This window comes from Rhinatrema bivittatum, chromosome 8 (genome assembly GCF_901001135.1).
Source record: "Rhinatrema bivittatum chromosome 8, aRhiBiv1.1, whole genome shotgun sequence".
Classification (NCBI taxonomy): domain Eukaryota; kingdom Metazoa; phylum Chordata; class Amphibia; order Gymnophiona; family Rhinatrematidae; genus Rhinatrema; species Rhinatrema bivittatum.
The window spans coordinates 160,683,874-160,709,244 of record NC_042622.1 but is presented as its reverse complement, the minus strand read 5'-3'; the positions used below and the strand labels follow the sequence as shown (position 1 = coordinate 160,709,244).

The following is a 25,371-nucleotide window of genomic DNA, read 5'->3' as shown; positions in this document are numbered from 1 at the left end:
GGTTTGTGTTAATAAGTGTCTACTTTTACAGTATGCAGTGCCTATAACCAAATATGACCGGAAGGGCTACAAAGCCAGAGGAAGACAATTGCTGCTCACCCAGACTTCAGTTGTGATCGTTGAAGATGCTAAACTTAAGCAACGAATTGATTTCGCCAATCTTACAGGTAACAGGACTGAAAGGAAAACTGGGAACTGTGTTACTTAGCTTTCATACGGGCCGATTCAGTAAAGTCCGCGAGAGAGCAGACGAACGCCCGCTCGCCTGTGCGTGCGATTCTGTATTTAAATTAGGTGGTGCAGTAGAACGGGCAAAAGGAGGCGCTAGGGACACTAGCGCATCCCTAGCGCCTCCTTTTGACCCGGAGCGGCGGCTGTCAGTGGGTTTGACAGCTGACGCTCAATTTTGCCGGCGTCGGTTCTCGAGCCTGCGGACAGCCACGGGCTCGGAAACTGCACGCCGGCAAAATTGAGCGTCCGGTCTTCGGCCCGACAGCCGCCGGCCCATTTAAAATTTTTTTTTCTTTTTTCTATTTTTACTTTTTTTACTCTTTGGGACCTCCGACTTAATATCGCCATGATATTAAGTCGGAGGATGCACAGAAAAGTAGCTTTTACTGCTTTTCCGTGCACTTTCCCGGTGCCGGCAGAAACTAGCGCCTACATTTCTTAAAGTAAAATGTGCAGCTTGGCTGCACATTTTACTTTCTGTATCGCGTGGGCATACCTAATAGGGCCCTCAGGTGTCGCGGGTTGGACGCGTGTTTTCTGCCCCTTACTGAATAAGGGGTAAGGGAAAACGCGTGTCCAAGGGCAGGTTAACAGTGCGCTCCGTCGTAGCGCACTGTACTGTATCAGCCTGTTTGTGTAGTAAATTGGGGGGGGGGGGGGGGGGGGGGAGAGATAGGTGAGAAATATCTGTAAGGTTACAAGTACAGATTCTCTAATGGCACAAGGAAAGCTAGATATTGTAGCTGTCAGAGATATGTTCCATAACTGGAATGCAGCAATATCAAGCTATCAAAGTTCAGTGGGGACAGAGTAGGCTGACAAGGAGACAGAATAGTGCTATCTCTGTCTATATTATAAGATTATTAAGGGCTCGCGGTAATCATTTCAACACATCTGCACATGTGCAGGGATCAGCAAATAGTGTGTGGGGGTTGGCCACAGCAGGAGAGACAAACACTGAGTGGGAGAGACTACAGAGACTGTTGGATGGAAAGGAAATGCATGCATAAGAGTTAGCAAGGGGCTCACAGAAGCGGCAGATGAGAAGCAGGCAAAGAAACTCCTACCAGGGCTTTACACACTCCTACTAGGGCTTTACAAAACCCTTCTAGTCAGTGACAGTGGGTGAGCAGCAGGGAGAGGGAGACTGTAAAGGGAACCCTGTGAAAGCTGCTCACATGGTCAGTCCAAGAGACTGGGAGGAGGGCAGGCAGCAGACAAGTGCAGAGAGCATCTGCTGGAGGGAAGAAGAAAAAAGGATCAGGAAGTAGAGAGGAAGAAGGATTAGAAAGTGGGGTGTGCAATGAGAAAAGTGTCCATACTCATGCACTATCCCCACCACACCCTTCCATGTCCCCCCACACATCCCACAGTCCTCCCCACACTATGAAATCATGCAACCCACAAGTACACCTCTATCCCCACCTAATACAATTCACTCCTTCGAACACCCACTCACTCCTTCACACAACTGGCACCATCCATTTGCCATAAAAACATATCCTGAGACACCTCTCCTCAAGCCTCCACCCATATGTAACCTCCTCACAGCCATTCATACCACTGAAAAGCCACCTGCAACACTCACCCCATTGCACACCACCACACCACCCACAATATAATCTGTACCTCCACCCCCACACAACCATCCACACCAATACAAAACCTGTTGCAACAATCTACCTCCCCCATCTCAGAAACCTAAGAACATAAAAAGTTTCCATACTAGGTCAGACCAAGGGTCCATCAAGCCCACCACCACCACCACCACACATCATCTGCATATCACTGTAAACCCAATTGCAAAACTCACCCCTAGACACTCACCCCCATCACCACCCCCATCACCACCACCCACAATGTACATCACATCTCCACCCAACTATGTACACCACTAAAATCCCAGTTGAAATACTCTGCCCTCCCCTGCAGATCTGCTTCCCTACACCAGCATCTCAGCCCGCTTACACCACAAAAACATACGCTCACATACATCCCTTCTCATCACCTACACCACACACACACACACCACTGAAAATCCTGTCACAACACTCGTCCCGCACACACCCACTCACTTCACAGCACCTGCTCAACCACTCAGACCACCACTACATATCACCCATACATGCCTCCCACACCACCACCTGCACACATTCATGCAAATCCAGTTACAATGCTCAGCCCCCCAGCCATCTACCCCTTCACAGCATCACACAACACAAAAATATATCTTTTCACACACAATCACTCACCCCTCACACACTGACTCACCTCTTCCCAGCAACACCACAATATCATCCACACATGCACCCTTCACCTCCACTCTCACCCTACACCACACAATCACAAGCCCAGTTGTAACATGCTCTTAGTTGGTGTGCAAACTCACATTACCCACTTGACCCCCACATTATTGACCCCACCACAACCCCCACCTTTACAAACACTACCACAGAACACCAACGCTCACCCACACATAAACCCCTCCCCAAATGCAAACATTCACCACACACATCCCATCCACAAAACCACTGTGCCATCACATTCCACTCCCACAACTTCAAACCAAGGTGAGCATCACAGTGCATTTGCTTTCACACACACAATGCTCATTTGAAGCAAAGGGACAAGCTGGCACACTGCTAAGGTTGATGCAGGACACCTCAGGCAGCGTGGGCACAATCAGCACTATAGCAGCTGCAGGAAGCAACAGAAAGGCTTTTGGGGTTTCCCAAATTCCACCAGAGGAAGAGAAAAGAGGTGTGACAACTGTAGACAGGCTGGTAAGTTTTCTCAGGCCTCAGAGTGGTAGGAAGACTAGGCAGGTGGTGGAAAAAGGGGACAGAAGGGGAGATTAGGAGGAGAGTGGGCATGAGTTAGAAGAGTTAAATAGGAGATAGTTGAAAAGAAGATAGTAGGGGTAAGTTCAGGAGTGACAAGGGAGGGAGTTGGTGTGGAGGAGGAGCGAGAACATGGAAGGGTAGAAGCGGAGATTATGCGCACAATTTTGCTTTCAGACTGCTTTCTATCCCCCTTCACTCCCCCTCCATACATCCACACCCTCACTGTGCTCTCACCCTCCCACACTCACCTGCTCTACATACACATATCCCACCCACCCTCACTCCCACCAACTCCTCCACACATACACACAGTGGATGGAGAGAAAGCACTCGTTAATACAAATAGGAGAAGGTGAGCAGGACAAAGTGCAGGAGAGTAACAGTGGCCACACCTGCCCGTCCCCACCACCCCTATACCACTTGGTGAGTGAACAGGGGCGCAACTTAAATTCAGAGAGCATGAAGAAAGGAAATGGAGATGAAACCTCTATCTACAGACTTCGGACACAGGTATAAGAGCAGAATAGGGAGTACTGAGAGAAAAGGGTGATGTTGCTGGTGATTGAACAGGATTTAGAGTATGGTCTATACATGGAACAATCTTCTAGTGGAGATGGAGACGAGGACAGCATCGGAATTCAAGAAAGCATTGGACAAACACAGGGTATCTCCGAGGGTATGGTAGGGATTATAGAGCTGAGTAGGTCATATGATCTTTTTCTTCTGTCATAGTTCTATATTTGTCAATTACAAGGGGAATAGGTAGCTAGTGGTAGAAAGATCATGAATTCCCTTCCAGAAGATCTCCTATGGCAAGTGGTAACAGAAATAAGAGGAAGGAGCTCAATACTAGACTTTGAATAGTATTTCTAGGGGGCGATTTTTAAAATGTTTGCATTGGGACATAGTGCACCTATTTTTTGTGCAGGTGCTTTATGAATGGAAAATAACACACACAGATTTGAAAATGCACTCTGCATGCATTAGTTTCCCCACACCAAGTCTGGTTTCCATGGCTTCAAAGGCTGTCAGCAAGTCATCCAATTCACCTAGAAATATTCCCACATCTTCTCTCTGGTTTGGAGGATCTCTGCTCTGCCCAAACCTCCACATGCTATCTCTGACAGTATGAATATTGAGAGCAGAATTGTAGAAGAAATGCCTTTCCTCAGTCATTAGAACAAGGAAACCAACAAGAATATGCTCCTATAGTTTCAAATGGAAGAAATACACTCATAACTTCTGTATCTCTTGAAATCTGGCTTAAAATCTAAGTAGCTAATAATGCATGTCAGTGCAACTGCAGCTTACCACCATCCATTACAATATGTACCAACTTTACATCATTTCTTGGTAGCAAGATGTATAAAGGATCAATTACATCTTTATCCACCTGTACATGATCCTCCTCCTCAATGGGATTTGAATCCAATACTAACAAAGTTCATATATCCCCCATTGGAACTGATGGCTACCAATGAACTGAAACCCTTACCTTGGAAGGTTCTTTTCTTATACCAATTACATCTGCTTGCAGAAGGAGCGAACTGCATGCTCTAGTGGTAGACCTTCCATTCACTCAGATATATAAGAATAGAGTAGTTCTAAGAACTACTCAACTCACTTCCATATGAACCAGTCTATAGTTCTTCTGACACTTGTTTCCAAGAACTCAATCTAATAAAGTAAAAGAAACTTTCCACACAGACTGTAGAAGGGTGCTGCTTTTCTTATTAAAAAGGGCAAAGGATCTAAGGAAATCTTTCCAGTTGCTTATTTCTCATGACCCAAATAAGCAAGGATCTCTAGCTGGTAAACAAACTCTTTCCTTGTGGCTTTAAGACTGCATTAACTTCTATTATCAAAGAGCAGAAGTAATCCTCTAGCAAAATTAAATTTTGTACAACAGCCACTTCTACAGCCTTCTTCCATTCAGCCTCAATTGTGGGCTTATCTAAAGCAGCCACATGGTCCTCCATTTATACATTTGTCAAACATTATCCTCTAGAACAGGACTCACACTGGAAGCTCTTTTAGACAATCAGTACTTAAAAATCTCTTCAAACAATGGCTTCAGTTTGCCTGCCTTTCACGTTCTCCAGGTTGAAAAAGAAATAAGTCATCCTTGATGCAGTCTTCAAATTGGGAGAAAGCAAAGTTGCTTACCTGTAATGGGTGTCTCCATCAGCCACACAATCCCACCCGCCTTACTATGGCGTTGAAGCTCAACTAGTAAAAAGACTGAAGAGACTGGTGGGGGACTGGTGTGCGGGAACTCCGGAACATGCTCAAGAGGGTTTTTCTTCTCAACTAGAAGACCATGTCCATGTCTGTGCTGTCGTCACCCCACTTTTGTGACTGATATGTCCTTCCATTCATGGAAAACACCCTTTACGGGTAAGCAAGAGAAGCTTGTTATTTGTTTGCTTTTAGGGATTTATAATAGCCTTTCCAAATATGATCAAAGAGGGTACAAGAAAGAACATAAATATTTTATTTATTGTGTATTTAGCTCATACCTTTCCATTCATAGCTCAAGGAGAGTTACAGTCAGACACAGTAAGTATTTTCCCTGTCCCCAGAGGGCTCACAATTTAGTTGTACCCAAGGCAATGGAGAGTGAAGTCTCTTGCCCAAGGTCACAAGAAGCAGCAGAGGGATTTGAACTTTGGCTTCCCTGGTTCTCAGCCCACTGCTCTAACCACTAGGCTGCTACTCATTATACAATGACAGGGAAATTTTCAAAAGGATTTACGTGCATAAATTGGCTTTTGAAAATTGATATATGCTTATGTGCGTAAATTATTTTGAAAATTACCCCATATGCATATTAAATACAAATACACTAAAAATATAAATACAGTATAACAATGATCAACAAAATAAAACAGTAAAACAAAATCCAAACTAAAAAAAAATATATCATCCTTGAGACTATCATTATTAAAAACTAGCAACTGAACAGAAGAACCTCAGCCAATATAAAATGAAGCTATTGGAAAAGAAAAATCCACGTTTTGTTAAAAGCCAAGCCCAGAATAAAACAGAAAATATAAATCATCAGAAATGACACTAAGATTCCTTTTAGTTTTTAAAGGCTTCCTAGAAAAGCCATGTTTAATTTGTTTTCTAAAGGTTAAGTAAACATATTTCTATTGGAAGGGAATTGCAGCATTCAGGGGCCACACAAGAGAATGCCAGTATTTGAGTTTCTATGCCAGAGAAAGCAACACTGATGAGTCTCATGGGCTGCTCTTAACAAGCAACCTGGTATTTATTGGGAAATTGTTTATTTATTAAATTTGAGAGCCTACTCTTCATAAAAAACATGATAGATGTTGGCATGATTGTGGAGAAAAGGGTTCATTTTTTTCACATCTGGTGGTCATGCCCGTTTATGCATATATATATATACACACCTGGGTTGCAATTACCCTTGGCCTACTGTCTTAAGGAATATTACCTGCTGCACTATCCATATGTTAGTTACTACAAGGTGTAACAGTCTGCTGCTAGATATCACCCAGCTATCTCAATTGGTTTCTAGTTGTGTTTGTTATGGGAAGTATATACTATGGAGATCATGGTGTTAGAGATTTCTATTATGATGTTGCAAAAGTATGGAAACTTTTTAAGTTGAAAGTGATGTCATTGCCCCATTATGCAGTTGAGCAAACAGTCAATGTTGTAAAGTGGTTACCTAAGTTTCTTGGCTAAATTCTTCTTGTGCCTCAGTGCTCAGCCTGCTCTTCCTCCCTAGGCTCATGCTGGATTCTATTGGTCACTGCCCCAAACCTCTAGCTTGCTGCTTCATTCCCTCTCTCCTGTCCCCAAGGCAGCCAGACAACACTGAGGGAGGGGCAGGAGCAGGGAGCCCACTCAGTGAATTGGAAGAGAAGAGCTTCTGCTCAAGTCCCTCCCCATCTGTCCACATCCTACCCCCACTTGAGTACAGAGCTGTTTTCCTGCTATGCTCTATTTATTTGGAGAGTCACTGCTGCAGTGTCTTGGGACTCAGATGACAACAGAGTAGGAGTCGCCCAAAGATGAAGCCAGGTAAAAATGATTTATAAGGAAAAGGAGGGGAGATGGGGTGAATACTTGAAGGAAGAGACACAGGATACTCATACAGTATTGTGCACCGTTGTTGCTGGGGGGGGGGGGGGGGGGGGAGATGATTGGAAGGGCCAGCTAAGTAGAGAGTAGGAGAAAAGGAGGAAAGGACAGCAGCAAGGGAAGAGAAAGTATTAAAATATCTAGTCAAGGAAAGAGACAAAGAATAAGGAAACACTAGAGAGAGGGAAAATAAAAAGAACAAAAACTTGAAAATGAGGAAATAGAGTGACAATTAGTCAGAAAAGCAAGCCAGAAGCATCAAAAGTTGGAAATTTGTATTGCCTGATAAGAGAATAATATGGCATCAGTATAAAATATACTGGGACACAGATCAAAGTATCTAACCTGGACATGTCTCCAGCATAGAATTTATATGTTGGCAAGAATTGAATTTTGTTGGCTAATTTTGACATTTTGGTGTATAATTAATTCTTTTGTAGGATGGACATACCAACCAGTATGGAGGCTTTTGTACTGGGCCTAAAATATTTTGTGGTAACAAAACTTAAAAAAATAAGCTTTTAGGTATAATTTGCAAAGATTACTACAATTTTCCATGGGGCAATCCACCAGACTGTTCATTCACTACTAGCATTATGGGGAATAATTATCCCACATTCACCTACCAGAACTCTGGTAATCTTCTAGCTTACACCTTTCCACTGAAAGGAGAAGAGCAGTGTTTCTTACAAGAGTGCACCTTCTATGCCAGCTTCAATCTGATGTTTTAATGTGTGGGGGCCCTGTAATCTCACAGGATCATCTGGTTCAAATGTCAGATTGAAGCAAACAGAATGAGGCACACATAGGTAAATGCTGCTCTCCTCCGGGGGGGAGGGGGAGTGAAAACTGTGCAAAATTTGGTTTGTTATACTATGAGGATTGAGCAAACAAAGTGTGCCATGAAATAAAAAAAATAAAAAATTGGGAACTGCTGGAGTACATTTATAAATATGTCAAGAAATGGACTATTCAAAATAGATTAGTATTGATCTATATTAAGTGATTATTCCTAATTCAGTCCAGGTTGCATCTCTATAAACTCCTGGACAGATCTGTTTAATCAGTTCCACACATCTTTTTATTAGTCTGATTTTTGAGGCACTCTTTCTGGTATTTAAAACTAATTTATTTATTTTATCCAATTTATTACTTGGAGACAGTCCTTTAAAACACTTACGGGCCGATACAGTACGGAGCACACTGTTAACACTCTATTGGAAGTGCGTTTGACGCGCTAGCGTTACCCCTTATTCAGTAAGGGGCCGAAAACGCGCGTCCAACCCCCCGAACCTAATAGCGCCCGCAACATGCAAGTGCATGTTGATGGCCCTATTAGGTATTCCCGTGCGATTCAGAAAACAAAATGTGCAGCCAAGCCGCACATTTTGCTTTCAGAAATTAGTGCCTACCCAAAGGTAGGCACTAATTTCTTCCGGCACCCTCCGACTTAATATCATGGCGATATTAAGTTGGAGGTCCCGAAAGTTACCAAAACTAAATAAATAAATAAATAAAAATTTGAAGTCGGCCCGTGGCTCACGGTTCGAAAACCGGACGCTCACTTTTGCCGGCGTCCGATTTCCGAAGCCGTGGCAAAATTGAGCGCTGGCTGTCAAACTCGCTGACAGCCGCCGCTCCGGTCCAAAAGGAGGCGCTAGGGACGCGCTAGTGTCCCTAGCGCCTCCTTTTGCCCTTTTTTACCGCTGGGCCTAATTTGCATAGTGAATCGCACGCACAGGAGAGTGCGCCGGGAGAGCTCTCCTGCGGACTTTACTGTATCGGCCCGAGAGTGAATTATCAATGTCCAAGCCTAGAGTTGGAACAGGTTGGACTCTTTACCATGGAAAAGAAACAGCTGAAGAGGGGACATGAAAGAAATTTACAAAATCATGTGCTGGGTTGAACAAGTAGCAAGGACAGTCATTTACCCTTTCAAATAATACTAAAACAAGAGAACACTTCATAAAACTAACCAGATGAGTTAAAATAATCATAGAAGCTGTTGAATCTGTTGCTAGAGAAGGTGGTCAAGGTGACTAATATAATGGAATTTTAAAGAGGTTTCAATGAGTTCCTGGAGGAAAAGCCCATAAAATATTATTAGCCAGGTAGACTAGGGAAATTCATTGCTATCCGTGGGAGTAACAAGAAATAAGTCTACTTTTTGGGATCCACCAAGGACTTGTGGTTCAGACTGGCCACTGTCAGGATGCTGGGCTTGATGGATCTCTCTCTGACCTAGCATGGAATTTCTTATATTCTTATTGGCATATAGATTGTAACCACCTCCTAATCTCACATAACATGCCTCAGATTTTGGGAGGGATGAAATTTAAGCCCATGAAAGGCAAATTTTCAGCCAAGGTTCAATGCCTAATCTAGGTAGCTAAAATGTAATCATCTAGATTTAGGTCACTCAGCTTTTGCTGCAAAAGGCCACCTAACTTGAAAAATTCAACACTCTCCTGTGGCAATCCCATCCTTCTGCCCAGTGCTGCAGTCCTCACTCTATGCAAGAAAAAATGAATTGGCAGCAGCACACACTGGGGTAGATTTTATAAAAGTACACCCGCGCATACTTTTGTTCGCGCACCAGGCACAACAAAAGTACGCCGGATTTTAATAGATAGGCGCGTATCCTTTAAAATCCGGGGTCGGCACACGCAAGGCTGCCCAAAATCAGCAGCCTGCGCGCACCGAGCCGTGCAGCCTGCCTCCGTTCCCTCCGAGGCCACTCCGAAATCAGAGTGGCCTCGGAGGGAACTTTCCTTCCACCCCCCCCCCCCCCGCACCTTCCCCTCCCCCCAGCCCTATCTAAACCCCCCCTACCTTTGTTGCACAAGTTACGCCTGCCTGAGGCAGGCGTAACTTGGGCCAACCGCCGGTGCTCCATGGTCCGGTCCGGAGGCCGCGGCCACACCCCCGGAATGCCCCCGATGACGTGCCGACCGCAACACGCCCCCCCTCCCCCCAGGAAAGCCCCAGGACTTACACGCGCCGGCAGCCTATGCAAGATAGGCTCTGCATGCGCAGGGGGGGTTTGGGGTAGGTTTTTGGGGGTTACGCGCGTAACCCTTTGAAAATCTTCCCCACTATCTACCACCTCCCCAAAGATGATCCACAGCTCCCCCAACCCCTCCAGGATCTCACCTATTAGCCTGACGGTTTGTCTTCGCAGCCACAAGGGATTTGATCTCTTTCTTGCTGGCACTACGTTGAATGAAATTACTTTTTCAAGCAGTGCGTGATAGATGGCACTGTCCTGGGCCACTCATTCATTACAGTACTATACTGGGCTGCTTGCCATGCATCCTTCTAGACCTGGGTTTCACATTCAGTCTTATGCATTTTGTTCTCTCCTAAGTATAATGCTTTTTGTCCCCTGAACTGTATTACATCTTTAATGCTCTGTGAAAAACCTGATTCTGCCCCATAGTATATATGTGGTGGAGCTCTCACTCTGGCATATATTGCACCAGGTTGGATGTTTGATTTGATGGACCTATGCTGTTTTTGCAGCCTAATTTTCTCATGCTACCTTTATAACTGTCCTTGCAGTTTAAGTCAATTCAACTTTCTTGTTTGCAGGTATCTCTGTTAGCAGCTTGAGTGACAGCCTGTTTGTTCTCCATGTACACTGTGAAGATAACAGGCAGAAGGTAAAATCTTAGCTTTTTAAAATAATGTTTACAATCGTACAAAATTTTTATTAACTCTACAATTTTGATTATGCTGCATTATATTAAAACTGCCTTTGAAATGCCACCTGTTTTATGATTGTTTTCAATAAAGCCACACACAAAGCTTTTGGAGTAACGTGGTGCCTTCTAAACTGATTTGGATGAGAAGAGGGCTCTTGGTGTAGCTAATGGCTTAATATCCATTTAACATTGTCTCCTTCAGTAAAGGCGGCTTTAAATATTGTCCTCATAGGAATTTGTGATGGCTTTTTAAATTACTTGGGATATATGCTTTTGAAAGAAAAAACAAAAGGTGGGCCTAGGGCAAGTTTGAGATCATAAGATGTGCTATGCCGAGTCAAACAAGAAGTCCATCAAGCCCAGCACCTTGCCCCTTAACAGTGGCTGAACTGGGTCATTAGGAAGTAGCTGGCAGATCCCAAACAGTAGATAAAATTCCTTGTTGCTCAGGCCCAGGAATATGTAGTAGGCTTCCCTGGGTCCACCTGCTTAATAATTACGGACTTTTCCTCCAAGAACACGTCAAACCCCTTTTAAATCCCACTATGCTACACATGCCTTTGACCATATCCTCCGGCAACAAATTCTGTAGCTTAATTGTGCATTGAGTGAAATAATTTTTCCTCCAATTTATTTTATATCTGCTACCTGCTAGTTTTGTGGAGTATCCCCTTATCATTTATATTTGAAAGTGTAAGTAACTCCCAATTATTAATCTGTGCCACCCCCTCATGATTTTATATAGCTCTTTCTTATCCTTTCATATGTCTTTTCTCTGAACTGAGGAGAAGTTTCAATTATAGGCTAACTTGAGAACCAGAATTGACCCCCTCAACATAAGACAAGTTCCCCATAAGGTATCTTTGGAGAAGTGACAGTATGTAGTGCTTTCACGACGTTGGAAACGTGTTCAGTTCTGTTTTTTATCTTTCATGTGTCTCAGTAGTTTACATGTATGCAGTGATGGGAAGCAAATCCCTTTGCAGCACAAGGAAATGCTGATTTTAGAAAATAATCTAACAGGGCCTGCAGCAATTAATTTATGGCTCTCTTCTAGGGAGATGTTGTGTTACAGAGTGATCATGTGATTGAAACACTAACCAAAATTGCTATGAATGCTGAAAGAATCAACAATATCAACATCAACCAGAGCAGGTGAGTAGGTCAAATACATACATAGGGCGTTTTATTTTCTGTAGGAATTTGTGTTTATAACCAACAAAAACAGCAAAACATCATTGAAAAAAATGGCTCTTCCTGTGCTACTTATTTTTTTTTTTTACCTGTTTTTGTTGGTTATCATAAACACTGATAAATTCCCAGAGGAAAAAAAATCTGAATATCAAGGTCCCTATGTAAATAGCAAGCAGGTGAGACAAAGCCCAATTCCTGATTCTTCTCCCCATTACATCCCTTCTTACCACATATCGCAAACCTCCTATAAGCTGCAGGGCAGGATGCAGCCACTTCTAGTGCTCTCTCTCCCACTTTTACTAGCAAGCTGATTAGCAAATACTACAGATGTGGTTTCTAATGAATTTAGTACTCAAAAAAAAAAAAAAAAAAAAAAAAGCCAGAGTAACAATAATGATCCATTAATCCATAGGTCATGTACTGCGTGCACAGCTTCTTCATGCTGTGACTTTGCAGGACTGGGAGGTTAATTGTTTTCAGTGCCTCTACTAGGCTGCCCCCAGTTACCTCCGTTATTGAAACATGATAAAATAGTACCAGTACAGCAGTAGATAAGGAAGAATTTAGCCAGCTTAACAGTATTTTTTGTAATGTGGATACTTATTCACCGGAAACTGAACTGAGACCATTAATTTTTTTTTACATAAGACAGCAAATAGCTTTTACCTGTCAATAATTTAGTCATAATCCACCTCCGTTGGGTTTGAAGCAATGTGACCTAGAGAATCTTTCCAGTCTCTCTCATACAGCACTTTCAATTTAAACTGGCCTAAACTGCCAAAATCTAAATCAGGAATGATATTTTGTGTACTGCCACTACTGAGCCAGGAGTCCATCTTCTTCTTATCTCTGTGTACTAGCAGGGTATGTTGTAGCTAAATATACATGGTATTTATTATCTGTCTGGAAATAATTAAGACATTTGTAACCCCAGCATCCTGATATTAAATCAAGCCATTTTATTAGGAATATAATCAATGATAAAAAATGTTCACCTCTAATCTAAAATAAACAAGGCCTGTGTTAATTGGGCTAGCTAGCAGGATGATGAAAGTCATGTCATCAGCTGAGTTCTGAATTTAACATGCCATAAATTATTTGCATGGTAACTGAGCTGTAGTAAATGTATTTTTCAATGAATCCTGCTACATCAGTCCAGACCATGTCGAGTCTGTGTCCCCCTACCAGAGGCGGAGCACACAGTTTTCTTTTGTGGCATCATCACCACTACTTAGGGGTGGTACAGCACAGAGAAAAAACAGTAGTCCTGTGTCTAATCACTGAACCTTTCAAAGATTCAAATGGACAAAGAACTTCAAAAGTTTTTGTTCTGGAGCAAAGATCCTCTTATACCATCTTATCTGTCCATGCCCTATGGAAAACAGGAATACCACATAATAGCAAAGAGGATAGAACCAAAACTACTAATGGCTGAGAAAATATATCTACCCCTTCTGAAATACATATGTACATGAGTCACCTGACGACAAGGCTTCATGGGAAAGTCCTGGACTTGCGTAGCAGGATTCATTCAAAGAAAATGAACAGTTTAAAAGTTCTCCTTCCATTTCATCCTGCTGTACCAGTCCAGCCCAGACAAGTGAAAAGTACCAAAGCCTACTTAGTCCAGGAGGGAACACTTTGAGAATTCCAGCTCCAAAGGCTGCGTCCTTCTTAGCAAGCACGTGCAATCTGAAATGCTTAGCAAAAAAACGTAAGAACCGCCAAGTAGCTGCCTTACATATGTACACCAGTGCTATAGAAATGACGGCAGAAGAAGACCAAACGGCCCATCCAGTCTGCCCAGCAAGCCTCACACATTTTTTCTCTCATACTTATCTGTTTCTCTTAGCTCTTGGTTCTATTTCCCTTCCACCCCCACCATTAATGTAGAGAGCAGTGATGGAGCCGCATCCAAGTGAAATATCTAGCTTGATTAGTTATGGGTAGTAGGGGTAGTAACCGCCGCAATAAGCAAGCTACACCCATGCTTATTTGTTTTACCCAGACTATGTTATACAGCCCTTATTGGTTGTTTTTCTTCTCCCCTGCCGTTGAATCAGGGAGCTATGCTGGATATGCGTGAAGTATCAGTTTTTCTTCTCCCCTGCCGTTGAAGCAGAGAGCTATGCTGGAAATGCGTGATGTATCAGTCTTTCTCCCATGCCGTTGAAGCAGAGAGCCATGCTGGATATGCATCGAAAGTGAAGTATCAGGCACATTTGGTTTGGGGTAGTAACCGCCGTAACAAGCCAGCTACTCCCCACTTTGTGAGTGCGAACCCTTTTTTCTTCTGCCTTGCCGTTGAAGCAGAGAGCTCTGCTGGATATGCATTGAAAGTGAAGTATCAGGCTTATTTGGTTTGGGGTAGTAACCGCCGTAACAAGCCAGCTACTCCCCTCTTTGTGAGTGCAAATCCTTTTTTCCATATTTCCTCTTGCTGTTGAAGCTTAGAGTGATGTTGGAGTCACAGTAACCATGTGTATGTTTATTGAATAAGGGTATTGTCTCCAGGCAGTAGCCATCATTCTGGCGAGTCCCCCACTCTTCATTGGTGGCCTCTTGAATTTAGCAATAGCAATAGCAATTGCTTCTGCCAAGGAAGACAACTATGTTCTAGTAGATTAAGTGTAAATAATCTTGGAGGCCTGATGGCCTTTGAACAGATATGGTGAAGATAGTGTCCTTGGATCCATCTTGTTAAAGTAACTTTGGAGGCTATTTCACCCTTAATGGTCCATCAAACAAAACAAACAGCCTGTCTGTATTTACGAAAGGATTAGTACCTTAAAAATGCCTATATAAGCACCCAACTGACATCCAAGAATCTCAAGTATTTGTTGTTGCCCTGACACTCCTCTTTAGAGAAACCTGACAAAGAAATAGACTGATTGAGATGGATCATTGACATTACCTTCAGTAGGAAGGAAGATATAGGTAGAATAAATACTGAATTTGATGCAAGATTTCTATAGGAAAAAGCCTAAATTTTAGAAATACGCCTTGCTGAACAGATTGCTACTAGAAAAACTGTCTTTAAAGATAGAGCCTTAACCAAAGCATGTTTCAAAGGCTCAAATGAAGGCAACACCAGGGCCTCCAGAATCAAGTTAAGATCCCACTGAAGAACCATTAACCTACAAAGGGAGCTGCAGCCTCTTCATTCCTTGAAGAAAATGGTACATATCCAGATAGTATGCAATGGAGAACCCCTAAACTCTACCCCTAACACAGGAGATAGCTGCTACTTGAACCTTAAAAGAGTTCAAGGCCAATTCCTTCTCTAAGTTCCACTGGAGACAGGCTAAAATAAAAGGGCTATCCAAATGCAAAGAAGAAACTGACCATTCCCTGCAGCACACGTCAAAAAGATGCCAAACCTGAACATAAACCAGAGAAATTGATCTTATCGTCCTTCAATAAGGTGAAAATTACTGATGAAAAATAACTTGTTCTTCTCCAGCGTGACCTTTCAATAGCTAAGCCATAAGATAGAAACATGATTGCAAAAAAAGACCATATGGCCTATCTAGTCTGCTTATCCCTCCACTGCGTCCAGCTCTTACAATTCCTATTACATGCTTTTTTAAATTCTGATATCATTTTTGCCTCCACTGGGAGTCTGTTCCATGCATCTACTACATTCTCTATAAAGAAAGAGTTCCAATGATTACTCCCGCGTCTATCCTCTTTCACCCTCATCCCATGATCTCTTGTGCTAGAGCCTTTTCATTGAAAAAGGTTCGCCTCCTGTGCATGGAAACATTGAGATATTTAAATGTCTCTATCATATTTCCTCAATCTCACCTTTCCTCTAGGGTATACATGTTTAGATATTTAAGTCTATCCCCATATGCATTAGAACAAAGACAATTGATTATTTTAGTAACCACACCCAGGACCAGCTCCAACTAGTTTATATCCTACTTGAAGGTGTGTTCTCCAGAACTGTACATAGTATGCCTGAATAGATTGTAGCCTGGTATCCCAGGCATGGTTTTCTGTGATCCAAGTCTCCGTGTCAGTCACTACTGCTCAGTAAACTTCTTCAAAGACTGACTGTAGATCCAGAACTTTATTTCCCATACTGTGAGCATTAGGATAGGTATCTTTCCAGATACTGCCCTTTTTCCCATTTCAATACAACTATTTAATGTTTTATTTGTTTTAGGGTTTTGTTCACCCAGCCCTGACAATTCTAGTTTAAAGCCCTTCTTAATAGATTTGCTGGTCTGTTAGAAAAGTAGCTAAAATTGTCTCATTGATATCATCTATATAGCCATTCACTTATCTCCAGCATATGAACTTCCATGCCTGGGCTTTCCTCAGTCAGAGGATAGTGGAGAATAAAACAGAGATGGATCTTCCATTGTGTCTGGACCCTCTACCAAGAGTCCTCAGGCATGCAGGAAATGAAAAGGACAGTCAATCTGCAGTCTCATCAGATCTGCCTATTAAAACCTCTGAAGCCAATCTGGAGCCACTAGGACCAGGCAAGAGCTCTCTGACTCAATGCGTCACAGGATTCTTCCTATTAGCGGCCAGGGTGGGAATACATAACAGTAATGGCAATGATGTCACAAAGGAAAATAGTGTGCTCTGCCTCTATCAGCTTGTAGAGGGACATAACCCCACTTATCTGGACTGGTGTACCAGGATGAAAAGGAAAATGGTTTTGCAGGCCTACAAGGACAATGTCCCTTACAAGCCCCATAGGCTGCCTGAAACTTGCCCCATTAATTCTTAGTAAATGGAATAATGCATCTACCATGACGTGATTTGTGATGGAATCCTGTACATGCAATGTGCGGCTGTGCAAAGGTTTGGTAAGTGCAAACAGGTTCTTGATATTTGTTAGGTGCTCAGCTGCTGGATTGGGAATTTTTACTATTTGCTTCTTTTCGTCTTCAGATATGTACTGTCATAGTCCATCCTGACCTTTTGTTTTGTTACTTTTGATGTAATATTTTACATATTTTATAAATTAATTTTTAAAAAAATCAACCAAAAGAAAAGCAGATGTTCAGTTTGCTGCTTTACACAAGTCACATTCTTCTGTCGAGAACGCAACTGAGAATTTAGAAGCAATTGTCCTGTGTTTTGACAGCATCAAGTTCACAGCAGGCGTGGGTAAGGAGGGCATCATTGATTTCACTGCAGGATCAGAACTGGTAATAGCCAAAGCTAAAAATGGGCATCTTTCCGTGGTAAGTATGTTTTTCACAGCAAACACTATTAGACGACTGTCATCCTCCTAAGTGCCCAAGAGTCTGTCAGTTTCCTAGCCTAAAAGCACAGGATTTATTCTTCAATAGCAGTGTTAAGTTAAACAGTTTCACTGATTCAAATATGAACTATGTTCTCATTCAATGCCTGAAGTTGGGACAGGCCCCAGTTCTTAGTAATAAATCCAAATAATTAAAGGCAGAATTGGTTCATAATACAACAGTTCAAGATCACAATATCCACTCAGTTCCACATCTATATTACAGGTACAAAGCATTAATCACTTCACTGTAACTTGCTTTAAGAGCCTAGAGATCTGTTTTCAGTTTTTATTTTATTTTGCCTGGAAATTTTAATGTTAGAACAAAAAAAAGCTTGCTCACCATAAGTGGTGTTTTGTGTCGATAGTAGGATGAATTAGTTATGATATGTGGGTGACATCTGGCAGCACCGAATGGACTCCTCTCTCCAAGTTAGTAGAGCTTTAAACTCAATGCGCACGTGTGGGTGTTGCTTGACAACCTCTTCAGTCTGTTTCAAAGCTAACTAGCTGTTTAGTCAACTCTCCAGGGAAGAGGGTGGGGGTATCATGGCTAATTCAGCCTTCTGTCTGCAGAAAACACCATTTACGGCAGGGCTTCACAAACCTGTCCTGGGGTACCCCACAGCCAGTCGGGTTTTCAGGATATCCACAATGAATATGTATGAGATAAATTTGCATATACCGAGTCTCCATTGTATGCAAATATGTCTCATGCATATTCATTGTGGATATCCTGAAAACCCGATTGGCTGTGGAGTCCCCAGGACAGGTTTGGGAAGCCCTGATTTACGGTAAGCAAACTTGCTTTTTCCATCAATAAGCAGGATGAATTAACCATGATATGTTGGGGGGGGGGGGGTGCCCAGGCTGGTTGCAGGAGAGCATTACTGAAAAGCAACATGGACTCCACTATGGAGAGAAGACTACTGCGAAAGTATGTTATGCAACACTGCCTGTCCAAAGTACTGTCAGTATTTAATAGACTGTCTAGAGTCTCTATACAGTAGTGAGACAAAGGTATACATCGATGACCAAGTGGCAGCTTTGCAGATGTCTTCTAGAGGAACATCTCACAAGTGGGCAAAGGAGGAGCCTATAGGTCTTGGTCTGATTTAATGAGCTTTTACCAGATTGGCAAGATTGACTGCTACTGTGTAGCAGTATTGCTTGCATTCAGCTATCCAGTTCGACAAAGTGTACTTAGAAATTGATATTCCTAGTCTATTTGGATCATATGAGACAACGGTTCATTGAGAAGCTTGTCCATGCGGCTGAGTTCTTCTCTTATAATAGGTCAGAGGTCTTTTAAAGTCCAAAGTGTGAGGGTTTTTCTCACTTTCATGAGTTGTGGCTGCAGAAAGAATGGCCTGATTGATGTGAAAAGCAGAGAACACATTCGGTAGGTATTTTGTATGTGTACAAAGGACTACTTTATTGTGGAAAAATTGTACATAAGGTGGGTAGTATACTAGAGTTTGTAGCTCACTTACTCTGCACATAGAGGTTTCTGCGACTAGAGCTATGATTTTATGTGAGGTGCTTCAGTGACGCTGTGGATACGGTTCGAAGGGCAACTTTATCAAATAAGCAAGGACTGGGTTCAGATTCCATGGCACTGGTAATTTACACACTGAAGGCTTTAAGTGCCACAACCCCTTCATGAATTTTGCTACAAGAGGATGTTGTGAGATGGGCCTACCATTTATGGATGCATAATAGGTCCTTATAGCACAGAGGTTTACTCTTATGCTGAAGACTTAGCCAGTCCAGAATCCAACAATAGGTGCAAATATGATAAGAGGTGCTTGGATTTGCAATAGAATGGGTCTAAACTGTTCTGGGCACAGCATGTGGAATATCGATTCCACTTAAAGGAAGTGTTGCACCTGGTAGAAGGTTCCTCCAGGCTGAAAGAATTATATCTTTAATCAAGCTGGGTAGCTGGTGATTATCATGCATTCAACATCCAAGCTGCAATATTGAGGGATGGATGATTTGGTTGAACCAAGCGATGGAGAAGGTACAGAGAAGGGCTACCAAAATGATAAAGGGAATGGAACAGCTCCCCTATGAGGAAAGACTAAAGAGGTTAGGATTTTTCAGCTTGGAGAAGAGACGACTGAGGGGGGATATGATAGAGGTGTTTAAAATCATGAGAGGTCTAGAACGGGTAGATGTGAATCGGTTATTTACTCTTTCGGATAGTAGAAAGACTAGGGGGCACTCCATGAAGTTAGCATGGGCACATTTAAACGAATCGGAGAAAGTTCTTTTTTACTCAACGCACAATTAAACTCTGGAATTTGTTGCCAGAGGATGTGGTTAGTGCAGTTAGTATAGCTGTGTTTAAAAAAGGATTGGATAAGTTCTTGGAGGAGAAGTCCATTACCTGCTATAAAGTTCACTTAGAGAATAGCCACTGCCATTAGCAATGGTTACATGGAATACACTTAGTTTTTGGGTACTTGCCAGGTTCTTATGGCCTGAATTGGCCACTGTTGGAAACAGGATGCTGGGCTTGATGGACCCTTGGTCTGACTCAGTATGGCATTTTCTTATGTTCTTATGTCTTCCTCAGTGAGTAGAAGAGGATCGGAACAGAAGTAGATTGGAGGATGTAGGAAAGGCCGTATGAGATATGCATACCAGATTTGCCTGGGCCATGCTGAATCTATAAGAATCATGGGTTTGAAGGAGTTTCTGCACTGTCCTTGCAATAAAACATAGTGGTGGAAAAGAGTACATAAGGCTCGTCCACCAATTTAGTAGGAAAGCGTCTTCAGTTAATCTAATTTGCTCAGAAGAATTGAGCAAAATTGGTTAAGCTTCCAGTTTTGTTCCGCTGCAAACAGGTCAATTGACGAATGACCCCTCAACTCAAAGAGTTCATTGGCTGTAGAAGTTTGAGGGAAAACACTGCTGAAGCGGTCCACCAAGTTTACTGGATATCCTAGATAGGTACATGGTTTGAAGGTCAATCTCTCGCTGCCAGATTTTCAGCATCTCGTGACACAGCAGCCAGGAGCCTGTACCACCCTGATTGACAACCAAGTCACAATGTTTTACATAAACAGTTTGAAGCAAGATGTTCTTTCCTTGTAGTAGATGTGAGTGCATTCTCGATCGCTTTTAGTTTGAGATAGTTGAATGAAGACGACACTCTTCAAGAGACTGGGCCCTGTCCCACAGGTTTGGATTTGCACCCTCCAGCCCTTGGTAGAGCTCATGCAACCATTGAACAGCGTAATTCACATCTATCAATAGATGAAACAGGAGCTTGGCTGGTGGCTGCTTCCTCATGTCCTTATCAAGTCACCTCAGTGATTTGGTTGTGTAAACCCCCACTGTAGACCATGGATGTGCATCCATATCTGTGGAATAATGTGTATTGCTGCTGCTATGTGGCCAAGGATGACCAAGACTTGGCAGGCTGCCTGAAATACCCTCTCTCTCAAGGATGCTTTTATTAACCAGTCATCCAGATATAGATTTGCTGTCAGCTCAGTTGGGCTGCTACTACTGCAAGGCATGGAGCCCTGCAACACCGTCTTCCCTAAATTATCAAAGAACCTGTAGTCCTTTCCTGGAGGAGAGATAGAATGAAGTTTTGTTTTCTTTGCTTTCTTAACTGTCTACTTTATGACCACTGACTGGTGGGACCCATAAACTCAGCGCAAGGATCTTTGTCCTTATGTGTATTGTAAATTTTTCAATAAATTTGAGTAAGAAAGATCCTCTGGAGACCTGTGATCTGGAAGTGAATCCCAGAACTCCTGGGTAAAACCACTGGGGATGATACGCTTGGCCAAGACTGTGATGCCTTGGTGGGGGAAAAGGTAGATGTTTAACTTCTGAAAGAGATGATTCAGCTGTAACCAAATATGAGGAACCTTGGAGCAAAGGTTGGCAGCAATGTGGAGATCACAGTTTAGGACAGCACCATGGGAAAAGAAGAAAGTAATAGGAGAAAAGATATGTCAGAGTCTCCTGCAAGTGATGTGAAGAAGCTGCTGCTCGTGTCTGTCACTTGCTTGATAGTCTTCTAGGTCCTGTAAGCTGTAGGATGGACATCCTTTTCTGATACCAGGACTGGTTCCTGCTCCACGAGTGGAGGCCTACTGGATGAAAGTGGAATAATAGAGCAGACAGGGTCCGGTGTCACCAAACACAGTTCTTGCATCAGTAGCTGTAAGACCAGGAAAGCCCTCGTTATGGAAGAAGGCAGATGAAATAAATCACTGACTGCTACAGGCCTGGTCGGTGCAGTATAAAGCAGAGTAAGCAAGGCTGTATGCAGCATGTGAGACTCAAAAAGTCTTGTAGGCGAAGAATGTTTGACTTGGAAGAATACACCAGTAAAGCTGGTACAGAGATGGAATGCTTCCAGATTTAAAATATTTGGAGCTGTGATGAAAGGAGGATGATAGTTTAAAAGTGAAACACATATTGGGTGGGCTGTAGGCACTTCCTGGTGTGGGGAGGGGAGGGGGGGGTGGAATGCATCTGCTAGTATCATTAAAATGGTGGTGCATTGAGCATCAAGTATAATAAATGCTTCTGTGTTGATGCATTATGCATTTGGTGTGCAGATGCACCAGGCTGCATTGATGATCCATGCATCATGTTTGACATGCACTATGCATTGAAAATCCAGACTTCTGTGCTGCTGGTATCGACACTGAATGCGCTGCTGACAGATGGTGGCATTTTCACTTGTCCCCACTGCTGCTGTTTGTGCTGATAGGGGGAGTGTCTTGGTGGAGCTAAGGCTCAAATCCCTACCCCGCAAGGCAAAGGAATCTGCATTCAGGGATGAAGACTTGCAGTGGTTCCTTTTGTAACTGACACAGGCTCTCTAGTTTTGCTGCTCTAGAGTGCCGAGACTGTGGGGGGGGGACATCTGACCACAGGCTTTGCAGTTTGCCTGATAGATGTCTGGCTCCAAGCAGTCGAGGTAAAATTCATGTCAGTCTGCTATTGACATAACTTAGCCACAAATGCAGTGTTTGAATCCACTAACTGTGGTTGTCCTTTTCTCTGACATGACTAAAGGCAAAAGAAGAGGAAACTGTCCCAGAAATGTCTGTCTTCTAGTTCTGTAAAACTTGTACTTCATTTTATTTTTCAATAGCACTGAAAAGTACTGTTGCGAGTGAGACAACAAAACTGAAAAGGGATTAATTAAATAAAAGAAAAATTGAGGCCAAACTTGAGTACACATCCATACTTTTACTTGGACAAAGACAGACTAAGGAGGCTCTTGATGCAAGTCCTGCACATGCTCAGTAGAACTCAAATGTCTACTAGCTTGGAAAGACATCTGTTTGGTGCTGTTGGATGACACTCACATAATATAGTTAATTCAGCCTGCTTATCAATGAAAAAAAATAGTTTTTCCACTAAATTTTCTCCTTTGCAAAGAGAATTTCTACTGATATTTGTTACAAAATTTAAAAAACTCCCAAATAAAATAAAAACTGACAACAAATATCTACAGGTCACAGATTTCATCCAACTTCTATACAACACAGCTAAGTAGCCCTTCAGTTTCTAGAAACAAGGTGATGGTCCTAGAAATCTCTTTTCAAAAACTAGGTCTCACTCCAGTTCTTCAGCCATGGCCACTGATCCTTGCATTAAGCCTACTACCAGGTCTCTTCCCTTACATGATGTAGATTTACCAGCACCATCTCACTTTTTTTTTTCACCCAGCAATTCAAGACCCAGCCAAACCATTTTGCCCTTATACAGTCTGATGCTATAGATAGGAATTTTGTTTCAGCAGTTTTAACTCTTTAGTTATAGCATTTGCACAATCACGGCTAAATTTTCAGAACCCGGTGCATGCAAATACCAGGAGATACGCGCATGGCTGACATGCGCGCACCAAGCACATTTTCAAAATAGCCTGGCCACACGTCTATCTCCCAGAACGCGTGGAAGTGCTGGGCTCTGTGTAAGGGCCATTAGGCCCTTACACAGAGCCCTTACACAGAGCCCTTACACAGAGGCCAGTGTGCAGAACTTACTTCACCAGCGAAGATGAAGTAAGTTTTTTAAAACAAACATTCTAATAGTTGGGGGGTGGAGAGGGGTCTGGGAGGAAAGGGGAAGAGGGAGGAAGAGTAGGTAGGGGGTTAGGGAAGTTCCTCCTAGTTTGCAACTGGAGCAGATTGGGAATGGCCTGATCACGTCACTGCACATGTGTACATGGTTATCATTTTATAACATACGCGTGGCGATCTGTATATGTTATAAAATTGGTACATCCATGTGCGCGTGCCAGGAACCACGTACATGCATCTTTTAAAATCTACCCCTTAGAGTACTTATAAATGCAGACTTTTAGTTATATTCCTGATTAAACAAAAGTTCTCAAAATGACTTATGCTGTTTGGCATTTAGTAATCTCTCGCTCTAAATATTCTTGACATAATGATTTAAGAATACCTAAGTCTATCTTGCGGATAACTTATATGCTTATTCTGTACTTCCTTGTCAGGTTGCCCCACGGCTCAATTCCCGGTGACAAAAGCCATGGAACAGATGCAAATCTTCAATAATCAGATGGCAGAAGAGAGACCGAGTATTTTATTTCACTGTTTGTAGCTTACTTCCTTACTTGCTAGTCTTTGCTTTGCATTTTTTTTTTTTATTGTTAAATATTTTACCAAATACCTGTGCTTACAAACTGAGAACTGAAAGAAAAATTCTCTTTTGACTGACTCTTTGGAACCCCCAATTGCCTTAATGCTATTTTCATTCACAAAAGTATATTTCATTTTCTCTTTTTGCACTTAACTGTTCCAAGATAAAACCCGTATTGGAATATGTGGAAGATTTTATGGAGGCTGTATATTTTAGGAATGGGAGATTGACATTAAGTGAAACTGGATTTTAGTCATTTTACTTAAGCAGCAATTCATTCTACTGTTATAATCATGGTAATCCTTCTTTGCTCAATTTTAATTCCTAAATGACTTCAGTGTTTAAAGCTTTAGAAAACTTTTCTATTATGTAAATAAAAGTTAACTTGGAAAAGGAAAGCTGTATAAACAGGATAAATATTTACAAGTTCAAATGAAAAAGAAAGTGAGTTAAGAAATAGGTATCTCCATATTTTAAAGAAACTAGCTCACAGTACTCTTAAAATTTAGGGTATGGAAAGGTGTGAGCTCCAGAAAGTTTCCACATTCTGGTTTCCCATATTGCAAAGCTTTGCTTTTTAAAAAGCCATGAGCACTTAACAGTAGTTGCAATTTGTACAGAAAATATGCTACTTGCTGGAGGTATTTTTTCAACAGGAAGTGTGAGTTGAAAAGGGTTGCTTTGCCTGTTCCCTTTTGTGACAGAGGGAGATGGTGAGAAATAGGTAGGGCTACAGGCCCATAATTTTATTTCAAGTAAAATGTACTGTGGAGTAGAATAAATACTCAAAAGAAAAAGCACATATTTTAGAAATTTTGTGCTCACTGTAATCATTTGTGGTAGAAGCAGAATTAAACGTTTATTTTTCAATTACTTTTCCTTTTAGCTGTACAAAAAGGTATTGTCACATAAAAACTTCAAGTAGGCAGAGCAGATATGAAGACTGCAAATCAGCTAGGACAGCACTGAAAGCCCCACCAGTCTCTTCCAAATTTTTAGACAATGTGAAAGTGAGGCAGAGACACATAGAGCTGGTCCATCATGACAGGTTTATATCTCTATACAAAAGGATAGCAGATGGGAAGTCAGTGGGGCAGCCAGCTCACTTACAGGTCTATCCAGTAAAGTGCGGCCGCGTTTACCCCGCTCCTAACCCGCGTTCTACTCACTTTCCGGCCGCATTAGCCCTTCCTGCGATCCACAACCCCCTTTAACCTATCCTTACCATGTCCTAAAATCCCCAGGCAACCCCTTCCGCACGCGGCATGTATATTGCATGCAAACGAGCAAATTAGCTATTCCCTAGCATCCAGTAACCCGCGCCCCGACTATCGCTATTGTACCCTGCCGTTTTGCCGCGCGTTTA

General features: G+C 42.4%; 1 protein-coding gene across 3 annotated transcripts in view; it reads left to right on the top strand.

Annotated features, from left to right (window-relative positions):
* The window catches only part of MYO1C (myosin IC), a 256,955-nt gene extending 232,080 nt beyond the window's left edge, over nt 1-24,875 (top strand). For all 3 annotated transcript variants that reach the window (XM_029614574.1, XM_029614576.1, XM_029614575.1), the window contains exons 28-32: nt 32-167; nt 10,782-10,852; nt 11,952-12,049; nt 17,196-17,295; nt 23,860-24,875. In XM_029614574.1, the coding sequence (XP_029470434.1) occupies nt 32-167; nt 10,782-10,852; nt 11,952-12,049; nt 17,196-17,295; nt 23,860-23,886 (432 nt within the window). In that variant the 3' untranslated portion in view covers nt 23,887-24,875. The remainder of the gene's footprint in view (nt 1-31; nt 168-10,781; nt 10,853-11,951; nt 12,050-17,195; nt 17,296-23,859) is intronic.
* The last annotated feature ends 496 nt before the right edge of the window (nt 24,876-25,371 follow it).